The 12,772-nt window shown below is 41.0% G+C and overlaps 1 protein-coding gene across 4 annotated transcripts in view; it reads left to right on the top strand.

Annotated features, from left to right (window-relative positions):
- MYLK (myosin light chain kinase) overlaps positions 1–12,772 on the top strand; it is a 274,020-nt gene that overhangs the window by 151,028 nt on the left and 110,220 nt on the right. For 2 of the 4 annotated variants that reach the window (XM_084807373.1, XM_084807386.1), the window contains exons 12-13: positions 10,511–10,648; positions 11,874–12,071. In XM_084807373.1, the coding sequence (XP_084663499.1) occupies positions 10,511–10,648; positions 11,874–12,071 (336 nt within the window). Of the gene's footprint in view, positions 1–10,507; positions 10,649–11,873; positions 12,072–12,772 lie in introns of all 4 variants that reach the window. The other 2 variants (XM_084807368.1, XM_084807379.1) reach the window with 1 other exon arrangement.

Raw genomic sequence — 12,772 nt, 5'->3', positions numbered from 1 at the left:
TTTTTCCTCCAGCAGCGTGATCAACTTGCACTTGTTGCAGGTGTAGGCCATGTTGTTCTCAGGCAAGAAAACAAACATTGCACACACCTTGCAGGTCACCACCACTGGAGAGTCTTGTCCTTCCATAGCCTCTTTTCCCTTTTTGTGTCTAGCTTTGTGATTGTTCTAGACTAGCCTGTGCCTGCTCCTCTACTCAGTAGAGGTTAAAAGCAGAGTCCCACTGGTGTGAAAGTGTGTGTTACAAGACAAATAAATGGAAAAAAGTTAGTTAAAATAAAAAATAAAAATAATTAAAAAAAATGTTAGGGGCCTCCCCCTTGACCTCCCCTGCCGAACTCCCTGGCCAACTCCTGTTTGCTCCCCCTGTCCGCTCGCTCTGTTCGCTCGCTCTCTGGGAGCTTGCCTGCTTCTGTAGTCCCTGGACCAGCTGGAGCAGCTTGCTCTGCTCTGCTCTGCTCAGCTGGGAGGCGGGAAACAGCATTCTGTTCACACAGTGGCCAACCAGATGCCCACAGGAAACCCACAAGCAGGACATGAGTGCAATAGCACCTTCCCACCCATGTTCCCCTCCTGCCAACAATGATGAAATGTAAATAAATTCTAGTAATTCTAAATTAGAATGCATGTATATCCTTCAGAAACTTTGCAGAGTTTTTGCCCAGGGGACACCCCTAATGACCTGTGCATTTTCTTACAAATTTACCCAGAAGCTATTGAGGAAGGGGTGAATGGAAGGGAAAGCAAATCACTCCCTCCCCCAAACAGGAGAACTCCCCTTCCACATGAACTGCTGCACCTATCCTTCTGAAACGTTGCTGGTTTCTTACTTAGGGACACCAGTAGGCTGTCTGTAATTTTCAGAACAATGGTCCACAAGGAACATAGGGAGGTAAGTATGTCTTCTTTTGGAGACCTCAAAATGTCAAGGCCACCCTTGCACAAAAAACCTTGTGGCTATCATTCTGAAATTTGGCAGACATGATCTCCTCTGATGGGGCAATGAATCCTGAAATTTTTATCCAATTCTTCCAAGGAATAAAAAATGTTATTGGAAGTTCCCTTTAAAAGAAAATCAAAACCCTGCACCTATTTTTCTGACATTGGGCAGGTGTAATCCCTTTCTAGAAGGCTACTATGCCTGAAATTATCCAGTTCTGACCAAGAGAAAAAAGTTAGTTTTTTTTCTTATTTCCCATGGTAGTCAACAGGAAGCATAAAGACTCATTTTTCCAAACCTTGATTCAGGTTTGGTGCTGAGCTGAAGTGGCCTGACTACAACTTGGCCCAAGCAGCAGTGGGATGTTTTCCAAAATGCTGAATTGGGGTCTGAGTTCAAGTGGGGTGGGGGGTCAGTGCACATTTTTGTGTATGTATGTATGTAATCTATACAGACACACAAGCACACTGCATGCATGCACCACACACACGTGTGTGTGTGTGTGTGTATGCACAAATTTGTGTTATGGGCCTGTGCCCCGGATCTTTTAAGACCCTAGCAACGCCCCTGCTGTTACCACTTGTGTTCTATCCATTCAAACTACCCACCTGAAACTAGCTTTTTTCTAGGGATGTCAGAGAATTTCGCCATGAATCTCGGGGAGGCTGAATGCCAGCGCATTCGGCCCCCCGAAATTGGTGGCGAAATGGTCTGCCCCCCCGCCCCCCCCCCCGGGATGGGACTTACCTTGGGCGAATCCTCCTGGCGGCAGCAGCTCCAGCGGCGGTTCGGCGGCTGCCGCCACCATATCCAGTAAAAAAAACAACAACAACCAAAAAAACGTGATAGGCTACGTAAAGATTTACGTAGCCTATCACGGCTAGATTTTAAAAAAATACCGTGATAGGCTACGTAAATGTTTACGTAGCCTATCACAGCTGAGTAAAAAACAACAACGCGCGTACACAAATGGCGGCGCCCATGGGCGCCGCCATTTGTGTTCCTTATTTTGGCACGTCTAGTCTACGTAAACATTTACGTAGACTATGGCGAAAATAAGGGGAGTGCAAATAGCGTAGACGCTAAGCTATTTGCGTTCCCCTTATTTTCGCCGTAGTCTACGTAAATGTTTACATAGACTAGACGTGCCAAAATAAGGAACGCAAATGGCGGCGCCCATGGGCGCCGCCATTTGCGTACGCGCGGTTTTTTTTTGTTTTCGTTTTTACTCAGCTGTGATAGGCTACGTAAACATTTACATAGCCTATCACGGCTGACTGCAGGGACGCAAACGGCGGCGGCTATGGCCGCCACCATTTGCGGCCCGGCCGGCCAGGATTCGGGGGTGGAGGGATGGAGCACTTCCCCCCCAGCCAGAATTTCGGGGGGGAGGGATGGAGCGCCTCCCCCCCGCCAGAATTTCGGGGGGAGGGATGGAGCGCCTCCCCCCCACCGCGAATAAAATTTCGTTCAAGGTAAGTGACTTTCGTACATCCCTACTTTGTTGTAATTAATATTTACATTGGCTTTCCTTCTCTAGTGTGTTTAGTACACAGAAAAGTCAGTTTAATGGAAAATGGTCAGCTTATTGCCTGCATTTACATATAAGACTAAACCATGATTTATGTTAACCATGGTTTGTTGTCTTTAGCTGTGAATTGTCTTGGAGATGAGCAAACAAACCGTAAATTGTTTTCCCTATTTTTGGGTTTTTTCACTGCCACCCATTTTGTCAGCCTTCAGAGCAGTTTCATTTTCAGGTTGCTCTTACCAGGCAGCTCTGTTTCAGGGCAGACAGCAGTGCAAACAAACCAGGAATAAGCCACAGTTCTGGATTCAAACGTCACAATAAGCCATGGTTTAAACAAGGCAGACTTCGTCAGCCAACAACAAACCATGGGCTTTATTTGTGGTTTATAGCTGGTTTGTTTGCCGGGATGGATTTAGACAGACAAGCCAGATTTCAATAAAATATACTATGGCTTATGATCATGTGCAAACCAGGCCAAAATGTTCTTGCCTTTAACAAAGGTAGTCGTATTATAGACTGGACAGGGCTGGGTTTTTTTGTCTCTTTAGAAACTTAGGGGAGGACAATATGTCCAGTTTTCCCCATTAGAGTTGCAGTGGGAGAAAAATGGGACCTGTTAAATATTGGCATATTTTCATTTTAATGTTATGTATTTATTATATGATTTATAAACCACTCAGCATCAAAGGTTTTTTGGAGCGGTGTACAAGAAGTTAAAATACCAAATACAAAAGGTTACAATGAAAACAAATACATCAACAAAACAGATGGTTGTTTTAGAATAAAGCAATGCCAGTGTTGGATAACATATTTTATATTACCATTAAACACTATCACAGAGTCATAGAGCTGTTCTACATGAGGCTGTTAATCCATTGTATCTACTTTTGGTTTTGTTGAAGAATTGAGGTTTGAGCTCTACACAAAGAGCTTTTCCTTTTCTGCTACATAATCTTTAGGTGGTACTGTGCTATAATGGAATAACACACACGTAGGAAAAAATTCTCCTTTGCTTCTACAAATAATACTCCATTTTCCCTGCTCTAAAACAACCCGTGTAAGTGCTCTTAGTGAAACTGGAGGGTCGTGATGTTGTCTGAACCTGTAAATAACTGTAAGTGAGGAATGATGACTGCACAATAAATGCCTCATGTAGAAAAGTTCTTAGAAGCACAGGTCTAGAGAAAAACTGTTTTAAGTCTGAAGGCGGTGCGATTGACATGACAATCAATCAAACCCTTGATTTAATCCCGCAGGGTGGAAGGTTGAACTATACAACTATGGAGTTGATGTTGGGTTGTACTTGTACAGTAGGTCATCTTGTATATCTTTATGAATTGGGGAAAACCTTCTTTGCCTAAAATGTTGTATCACTTAACACAAGAACAACACATTAAGAGAAATCTAGATGGCTTTTAGATATACTTTACTTTGTCTTCAGAAATTGCCTTCAGATGCATTATTTGTACCTACAAAATTGAAAGCTGAAGGGAGGATGTTAAGAAAAGAAATACTTTTTAATAAGATTTGCACATTTTACAGTTTTTAAAAACAATCTATATATGGTTGTGGACTTGGTTTAAAAATATACTTTGCAGTGAGAAAAAGAAACCAGATGACCTTGCATATCGTATTCCTGTTCGGTGAACTTTTTTTTTCTTTTTCTTGAGCTGAAAGTGTTAAAGCACTGTTAAAAAGTGGAGGCTGGATGCAAACCAGAATGGAGGTGAACTCTGCGAAGTGTATAATCTCATTTGGAAGTTGCTGTATGACTTGGGCATGTGTAAATGTGTACAAGTTTTTGTCTGTTAGCTTAGCAAACCAGCACTTTGTGAGTTAAGTCTTTTTCTACAGTTCAGTTGATTTATTAGACTCGGAGCCAACACAATATTTTAATCACCATAAATGGTCAACGTTGCTGAGCATGTGTGTCTGCAAAGGATTCAGGCATTATTTGGCTGCCTTGCTGTACGTCTCTGGCAAACTGATTCCTCTGGTATATTTAATTATTTTCCAGAAAATAAACACTACAAATGATGACTACCATTGTCCTCTCTTTGGAATCAGTTAATTTTGATGGGAATTTACTGATGAGTCAATAGAGCTTCTATTTAGTTACTTTTAAACCAGCCTATTCTTGGGGGCTTGGAGGGGGGAAGGGAGTCAATAGCTTCAGTGGTACTAATTAATTTAAATCTAAGCACACTTAACACATGCAAATAGGTGCTCTTCCATCTCCTTAAAAGAGTACAACCAAGAATTAAATTTATTTTAAGGTTTGGGTCAAGAGCTAAAGTATTATGAGGAGACTGCATCACTGCCCCCTCCCCCTCCTTTGCATTACCTTTCGTCAATAATTGGCTGTAGCAGTTTCAGCAAACCTTGAGTACAGTCAAGAAAAAGCCTGAAAGTGTTCTGGTTTCTCAGAGTTTCAAGATGTTCTAGAGTCTTGAGAACAAAAGGACTTGAGGGTGACAGCGACATTCACAGGAGGTTTGAGGACTAGGAATAGAAATGATGCCTTTCTGGGGCACAACAGTGGCCTATGGCAGTTCCTCAGATCTAAGAAAAACCACTGAATGAGGCTATTCAGACACATCATTCCAGAAGTAGCCATGTTATCTTTTGCACTATCGTTAGATTAAAGGGCATGAGAAAGGGTGCCTGTGTGTGTATGTGTCTTTCCCCCATCCCCCCTTCCACAGTTTGGATTTTGTACCATTTTAGGGTATTTAACATGGCTGTAAGAGAGATGAATGAGGAGTCAGATTTAACGATTGTCCATGCAGATGTGCTGAGAAATAATAGGTTGGCAATATCTCTCCCTCCACCCCCCAGGTCACAGAAACCTGGCAGGGAAAATGGCAAAAAGTGAGGTAAACACAGATGTTCGTCTTTGAAATCTTACTAGCTATTGACGGAGATACTGTGATATCATAGAAGGTGGAGGTGGGAGAACAGCATCCATAGACATTGGCTGGAGATGCTGTAGTGCCATGGAATGCTTATGAACATTCGAACTGCTAAAGGGTTAAACTGTCAGTGCAGTTTAACTCCTTAGGGCCAAGGGTCGGCTGGTGGTGGTAGTGGACATCTGCTAGGAAAGTTTGAGTGGCTTGTTTGAATATGAATGGAGCTATGCTATTTGTGCATATGACTAACAGCCACAAACAAGCTATTGCATGAATGCATACACACAACACAATACAACCCTTGTCTGGTATTTTTTGCAGATCTCTTTCGTATGTGGTTTGTTTTTATTTTGGTATTAAACCGCTGTGGAACTGCGGTATTGCTTTGGATAGAATGTTGGATTGCATGTGGAAGACTCTGGGTCAATTCAAGTGTGAGTGTGAATGGAGCCTCTGTCTGCAGCTTGGTGGTTAACTTTGGACAAACGGTGATCCCTTAGTCTAAACAACTTTGGAGGGCTTTTATGGGAATATGTTAGATGATATTTATAAAGCACTTTGTACATTAACAACAAGAACAACAAGCATACGGATAATAATTATACTATACAATAATTGCATGTAAATGCTAAAATATGCTAGTTGTAACAATACTTAGGCTGCTGCCAGACAACTCTCCTTGGGTAATGGCAGTGGAAAGACCACCCCTCAAACAGAAGCAACTTCATCAATAGGTGCTTTCCATTGCAGGAGTTTGGGTTTTTAATTGCAGCACTCTTCTGTGCTGATCTTGCTAGACCATGTAGACTACCTGTAGTCAGAACAGGGACCTTCCCATTCCCCTATTAGAATGTGTGATTTCTGGGTAATTGGCACTTTGAGTCAGAGTACCGATCACACACAAATTATGAGCTCTTGAAGTGCCCTTAAAGTGAAGGGAGCATCAGCAAGGGTGGGCTATGTGAGGTCCACCAGAAGTTTTGGCCGGCAGCTTCCATCATTCGTCACCATTGGCTACGCTGGCTAGGGCTCATGGGAATGTAGGCCAAAAGATCTGGAGAGCCACAAGTTGCCCATCCCTGCTCCAAAGTGAAGAATCCACAGTGTAACTGTTGGGCAAAGTAACCAGTGTCTTATTTCCACTGGATATCTGAGACGGGAATAAGACTATGTGTTAATTTTAATGCATTGCTACCTGCACCAGACATATTGATCCCCAAAATGGCAGACCTGTGAAATCATGCAGTTGGCAGATGAATCAAGCTTCCATTCAACAGGGCACTTTCTTGGTGATATTTCTTACATTTCTGGTTTTGTACCCACCCCCCCCCCGACTGAGGGGGTTGATGAGAAACAGTTGTGTGGAGATGCCTTTAGGTCAGGGGTGAGGATTCTCAGGCCTGGGAGCCAAATCCGGTCCTCCAGGGTTTCTCAGATGGTCACGCCCTCTTTGTACAGTTTTCCCCCACCACTGCTTTAGGTTGATGGACTTAAATACAGAAGTAAATAAATATTAAACACAGTCTACTTTTTCTCTACATGAAGAGCCTGACTTCTAAATGCAGAAAGTGTTCTTAGGAGGAAGCACTTGAACCTTAATCTCTGTGGAGTTGGCCTATGGAGCATAGTGTGCGGCTCACAATTGGGATGCCCATAATAAAATAGTGGGCCTCTTCATTCATGAGCAAGCTACTACATTAAGTAAAAAAAGACATGCTGTGGGAAAATTATTTGTGAACTTTTGCCTGTAATAAAAATGCTTTGTATGATGTGGGATTTAAAAGCTTCCTTTTTCTATTTCTAATCTCTCAAGCTAAGCATGACTGTTTTTAGACTGGTAATTGGAGGCACAGCTTTTCATTCCCCCATTGGAATCTGCATCCTGTGTCGTTGCTGCTTCCCAGGGATCTGAAGGCAAAATATTAAAACTAGAAGGAAGAGATGCTTGTTGAGGGGTGTGTGTGTGTGTGTGTGTGTGTGTGAGAGAGAGAGAGAGAGAGGGAGGGAGGGAGGGAGGGAGGGGGGAGAGAGAGACTTATAAAATTGGTAAATGCACTGTGGCACATCATAAAACTGCATGGTGTGGAATTTATTCAAAACAAACAGAAGCTTTTTCTATTAGTTTGTCAGCTTTGGTACATGAGTTTGCCAAGTTTTGTGTATGTTAGAGGTTTAGGAGTGGTTTATGCCACAATCCTATATTTGTCTCCTCAGAAGCAAGTTCTATTAAGTTCAATGGGACTTACTCCCAGGAAATGGGATATAGGATTGGAGCGTCAGTGGCTCATGTTCAGTGACGAATAAGCTGCGAACTAGTTGTTTGGTGTTCTGCTATAGGACCTGTGTTAATGATCTAGAGATGTGAGTTATATGTTCTTACTGGTCCTTAGTATAACCATGTTCAGATATGGATAAGTGGATGGTTTAATCCTCAAAGCATTTTTTTCCTGGCATATGCTCTACTGAATTAAAAGAGGAAGTTATAGGCATGTCCATTAATGAGAAGAGTTTTACACATAGAGCAGTTGGGAAACTAGAAGTAGGAACATTCTCATGTTAATGCATCTGGGATGGACTAGGATATAATGACAAATGGTTAATGGAAACTTTTTTATAAATGCCAGAGGGGCATCTGTGTTAGTAGCAGGAAAAACAGAGGGTGTCTCTCCATAAGGCTTTTATCATGCACTCGTAATTGGTCACTCAGGGAAGTTTTTGGGGCCTTCACATGATGCTGTCAACCTCCAGGGCCTCTTCTATGCTTTATTACCTTTATCTCAGCTTTTTTAAGATCGGGGAAAGTGTGGCATTTTCTCTAGAAGCACGATGAAGAGCTTTAATGGCTGCAAGAACTTCTAAAACTATGCTACACCACAGCACTATCTAGTGGCTGTATGATGAAACGTAAAGTATTTGCAGAGAAAGACACCTCCCCTTGAAAAAAAAGCCCATGTCAGCCCATGTAAAGGAGCCAATCTTAATCCTGCAAAGAATCTGGAAGCAGAAGCCCCAGTAAAGCTGCAGGATAAAACCCTGGTGTAGAGAAGCCCAAAGAGATAGATGACATCTTAAAAAATAATACGTTTCTCATGGCATAATATTTCATAGGCCATAGCCCACTTGATCAGATGTATGAAGTGGTTGCCTACATGGGTAGCTATATTGTCTCTGAATACAGAGACAAATGTACAGGTAAAACGATGTGGGTTTTTTTTTAACCAAGTGATCCTTAAAGGTCAAGCAATGTGAAAGTTGTCTTTTCTCTCACTTATAACTCCATGAGTGTAATAGGACTGAGCAGGCTAAAAAACAAGTGTGTTACCTTTCAATCAGTTTGAAGCTGTTGGTCAGAAACTTGTCTAAGCGAGTCCCATTGATTTCATGCATGTTTCTGATAGAGCCCATAGTGTGTATGATGATGACTTATCTGTTTATATGCCCTTAGCAGAATTAAAACGAGGCTTATTTCTCATCCTTCTTTATTTGTTGTTTAAGTAGAGAGTGTGTGGCATTCATCATTTTTATTCCTGATCACCAGCTAAAAGATTATAACAAAATTTGTTCTAATAATGCAGTACAGCTCTTCTGTTTGGGAATGTAAGATTCACCCCACCCCACCCCAAATACCAGTAGAGTTGGCGAAATGTTAAGCAATTGCACTGTTCAAGCAAAACATACTTGAAGTGTGCAATCAGGTATGTTTTTCATAAATATTTTTTGTGCTTGTTTGTGCATTTTTTTTTTTGCAAGATTATATTATGGAGGCTGTAGATTTGGGTTATTTCCTTAACTTCCCTCCTTCCTGTTATTCCAAAATAAAAGGAGCTAGCAACAAATTTCCCTTCCACCCAAAGGCAACCTCACTTCCTGATTTCTGTGATCATGGTGGTGCTTTTTCCCGAGCTGCAGCAGTCATCGTTTCCTGGCAGCATCTCTCTTTGTTGGGGAGGGGGGTGTTCACATGTTATGATTCATTATTCAAATAGGATATCACACAGAACATATCACATGGGGCAGTTTTGTAATGCAAGAACAGGTCTCTGGTTCATTCCCAAAGATCCCATCCCCTAATTTAATAATGTCATTTATCCACATTCCCCCGCTGCCCCTGCCACATTCTTAGAAGATATTTGCTGTTATTTATTTTCTTCTTCACTCTATCCTTTCCTATGCAAATATTGCAAGGCATGCTGAGCAGGAACCTTGCTCAATCTCATTTAAATCATTTTCCTAGATGCTATCTAAGAAACTGCAGACCGAACAAACTTTTGCTAAGAGATTAATTTGAGCCAGTTGTCATAGATGTTCAAAGGCCAACCAACTAACAGAATAACCAGTCTTGCCAGTCATGTGGGTTTTGTAGAAAAGTTTGAACTGGAAATTTTTCCAGAAAATATTCCCATACTCTAAACTGGGATATGATTTAGCATGCTTATTTGACCTCTGTATTTAGTACATAAAACTAACATAGTAAGTTATTTTGTTTTTAAGTGGTATATAAGTATCTTAGAACATTTTTCCAAGAGTCAAAAGTTGTTGAACTGAAATATTTGAAAAAGGAAAAAATTCAGTACATTTAAACATTTTTATTTGAACAAATTCATGGTGTTACCTGGAAATAATATTGTTGGAATTCTTGTAAATAATTTTTAAGACATGAAAGCTCAATAGCATATACTTCTATTACATTGTTTAAATTTTAAGAAAAAAAGGCACGGGAAACTGTTAAAACATTACATAAATCATGCTAAAGTGTGTCTGTCTGTCTGTCATCTATATCTCCTACACACACACACAGAGAGAGAGAGAGAGAGAGAGAGAGACCCTGTTCATAATTTGACTAGTATTGTATCCATTCATTGTGTTACTAATTAAGTTTAGTGAACAATATATTTTTTTAGCAGTGAGAAATTTCTCATGGAAAAATATATTGCTGTAACGTTTTCCATTTCAGAAACTGTTCTACCCCACATAAATGCTTTTTGCTTCTGACTGGATCAACAATAACGTAGAATATTTGCCCCCTGAAATGGTTTCTGTCCCATTAGTTTTCATTCAGATGGAAGAGCAGTTGAATCCTTTATAAAAAGATTGTCTAATGAGAAACTGTTGTGTTGTTTATTCAAGCAGAAAAGAAGAGCAGAAACAAATTAGAAAGTGTACATCCTCCCCCAGCCCACAAAACGTTTCCTCCAGTCTTCCTTAAAGGTCTAACTGATCTCAAGGTGATGGATGGAAGTCAAGTGATTATGACAGTAGAAGTTTCAGGTAAGTATCTGTGTTAACCAATTGATTGTGTTCACCTCTTTTGAGGTTTAACAAGGCTATTCTGCCTCTGTAACCAAATTCTTCTTCTGGTTCCCATTTTCTAGTCTCTTCTCTATATTCTAGTTTTTCTTTTGTAATTGTCCAACATTTGGGATGGCTCGTACCGGCCAGGAAATGCCATGTATGTCTCTAAGAAATTTACTTACTTTAAATGTATTTTGCTTTTACTCATCCTAAGACTTTAAGGATAGGCAGACACTAGCCTTTTTAGACAATAGGTTTTTGGAGTTGGGATTTTAATTGTAGTTTATACTGGGGCATTATTTGCCACATATGGTATATCTTAAGGCCAATGACATAACCCACTCAGAGCCCAGGGGAAGTGCCAGATAGAAATCTACATAAACCCTTCCTCCATATATGTAGAAGCCAGCAGAGTTTCAATAAAGACCAGTGGATGGTATTTCCAGCCACTGTGAAATGAAGAACCATTTAACATGGTTATAAACAAATCTGTGTCTGGAATCTTTACCCACATCATGGTTAAGAAACTGGAATTAGGGATGTTTTCATATGAATGTATGCGAGACCACAAGAAGGTGAGAAATGGTTTGTGAAAACTCAGTTTCTGTACTGAATACAAGCAGGACTAAAATGGGCTAAAATCCAAGAAATTCATAGTGATAACAGTATAGAAAGGAGAAGTCACAGTTCTCTCTATGTTTGGATACACCATGGTGCACGTTTTGGTAGAAACATTTTCAGAAGATGGGGAAGGGGATGACCAGTAAGTTTGTGTAGAGCTCAGTTGATTCTGGAGACTTTTTGATGATTGGACACAAGGGATAGTATCCAATGGTACTCCTACACAGAGTAGACCACTGAAGTAAAAGGGCCTAGTTTACATAAGACTACCATTGGATACTGCCCAAAATGTTCTCTTGATGGGGAAGCTTAAAAGAACAGATGATCAGACAAAAGAACAGCAAGTGACCAAAGCTGTGTATGTATAGTTTGCCAATATGCAGACATTCCCTCAGTATAATTTATACATGAAACTAGCTAATGGTAGGTTTTTTTAAAAAAAAACCTATGGCGAAAGGAAGTCAAAGTGAGTTGCTTGTTCCTTCTTATCATGTAGCTGCAGTTGCCTAGTAGAATAGCTCACACAGCTTCCGCTGCTGTTATGGTTTATCTCAAAGCCTTGTGTTTTGTTGTGGCTCAGCTAACCCGCCTCCTGAAATAATTTGGCTGCACAATGGGAAAGAAATCCAGGAAACGGAGGATTTTCACTTTGAGAAGAAGGGTAATGAATATAGCCTGTATATCCAGGAGGTATTCCCTGAGGACACGGGAAAGTACACCTGTGAGGCCTGGAATGACTTAGGAGAAATTCAGACTGAAGCAACACTGACTGTACAAGGTAAAAAATAAAAATAAAAAACATTTTCTGCATTATTTAGCATACGTGGTATACACAGGAAAGCCTTCAGTTGTACCCAGTGAACTCCTGATTCAAACAGAAAGCAGAGCATTCAAACTCATCCCCACCCCCAGGCTGGTTCATGTTCTCAAGGGTATTTGGAGATTTGGAGATTCTTGCACACCCAGCAAGAATCTGCTCTGATCTCTATATCAGGAAAAGCATAGTGGAGTATTAAATCAGAATATATAGATGCATAAAAAGCTTATAGAGTGCTTTTTGCACAAATGCAAGAAACCTAGGCATGTGATTATCTTATAGACTGCAAGGAGGTCAAATCAGTCAATCCTAAAGGAAATCAACCCTGAGTGCTCATTGGAAGGACAGATGCTGAAGCTGAAATATTTTGGCCACCTAATGCAAAGAGAAAACTCTCTGGAAAAGACCCTGATGCTGGGAAAGACTGAAGCCAAAAGGAGAAGGGGACGGCAGAGGATGAGATGGCTAGATAGCATCACCGATGCAATGAATATGAACTTGAGCACGCTCCGGGAGAGAGCGCAGGACAGGAAGGCCTGGCGTGCTATGGTCCATGGGGTCACGAAGAGTCGGACACGACTGAATGACTGAACAACAACAACTGACCTAAGAAGCAGCTCAGAAACTTTGTGGAGTGTTGATAATCAATACAACCCTTTAAA

Source organism: Heloderma suspectum, chromosome 1 (genome assembly GCF_057233095.1).
Source record: "Heloderma suspectum isolate Gila_16-S chromosome 1, 16-S_ref, whole genome shotgun sequence".
Taxonomy (NCBI): Eukaryota; Metazoa; Chordata; class Lepidosauria; order Squamata; family Helodermatidae; genus Heloderma; species Heloderma suspectum.
The sequence above is the reverse complement of the archived record's forward strand: the minus strand, read 5'-3'. Positions and strand labels throughout refer to the sequence as shown.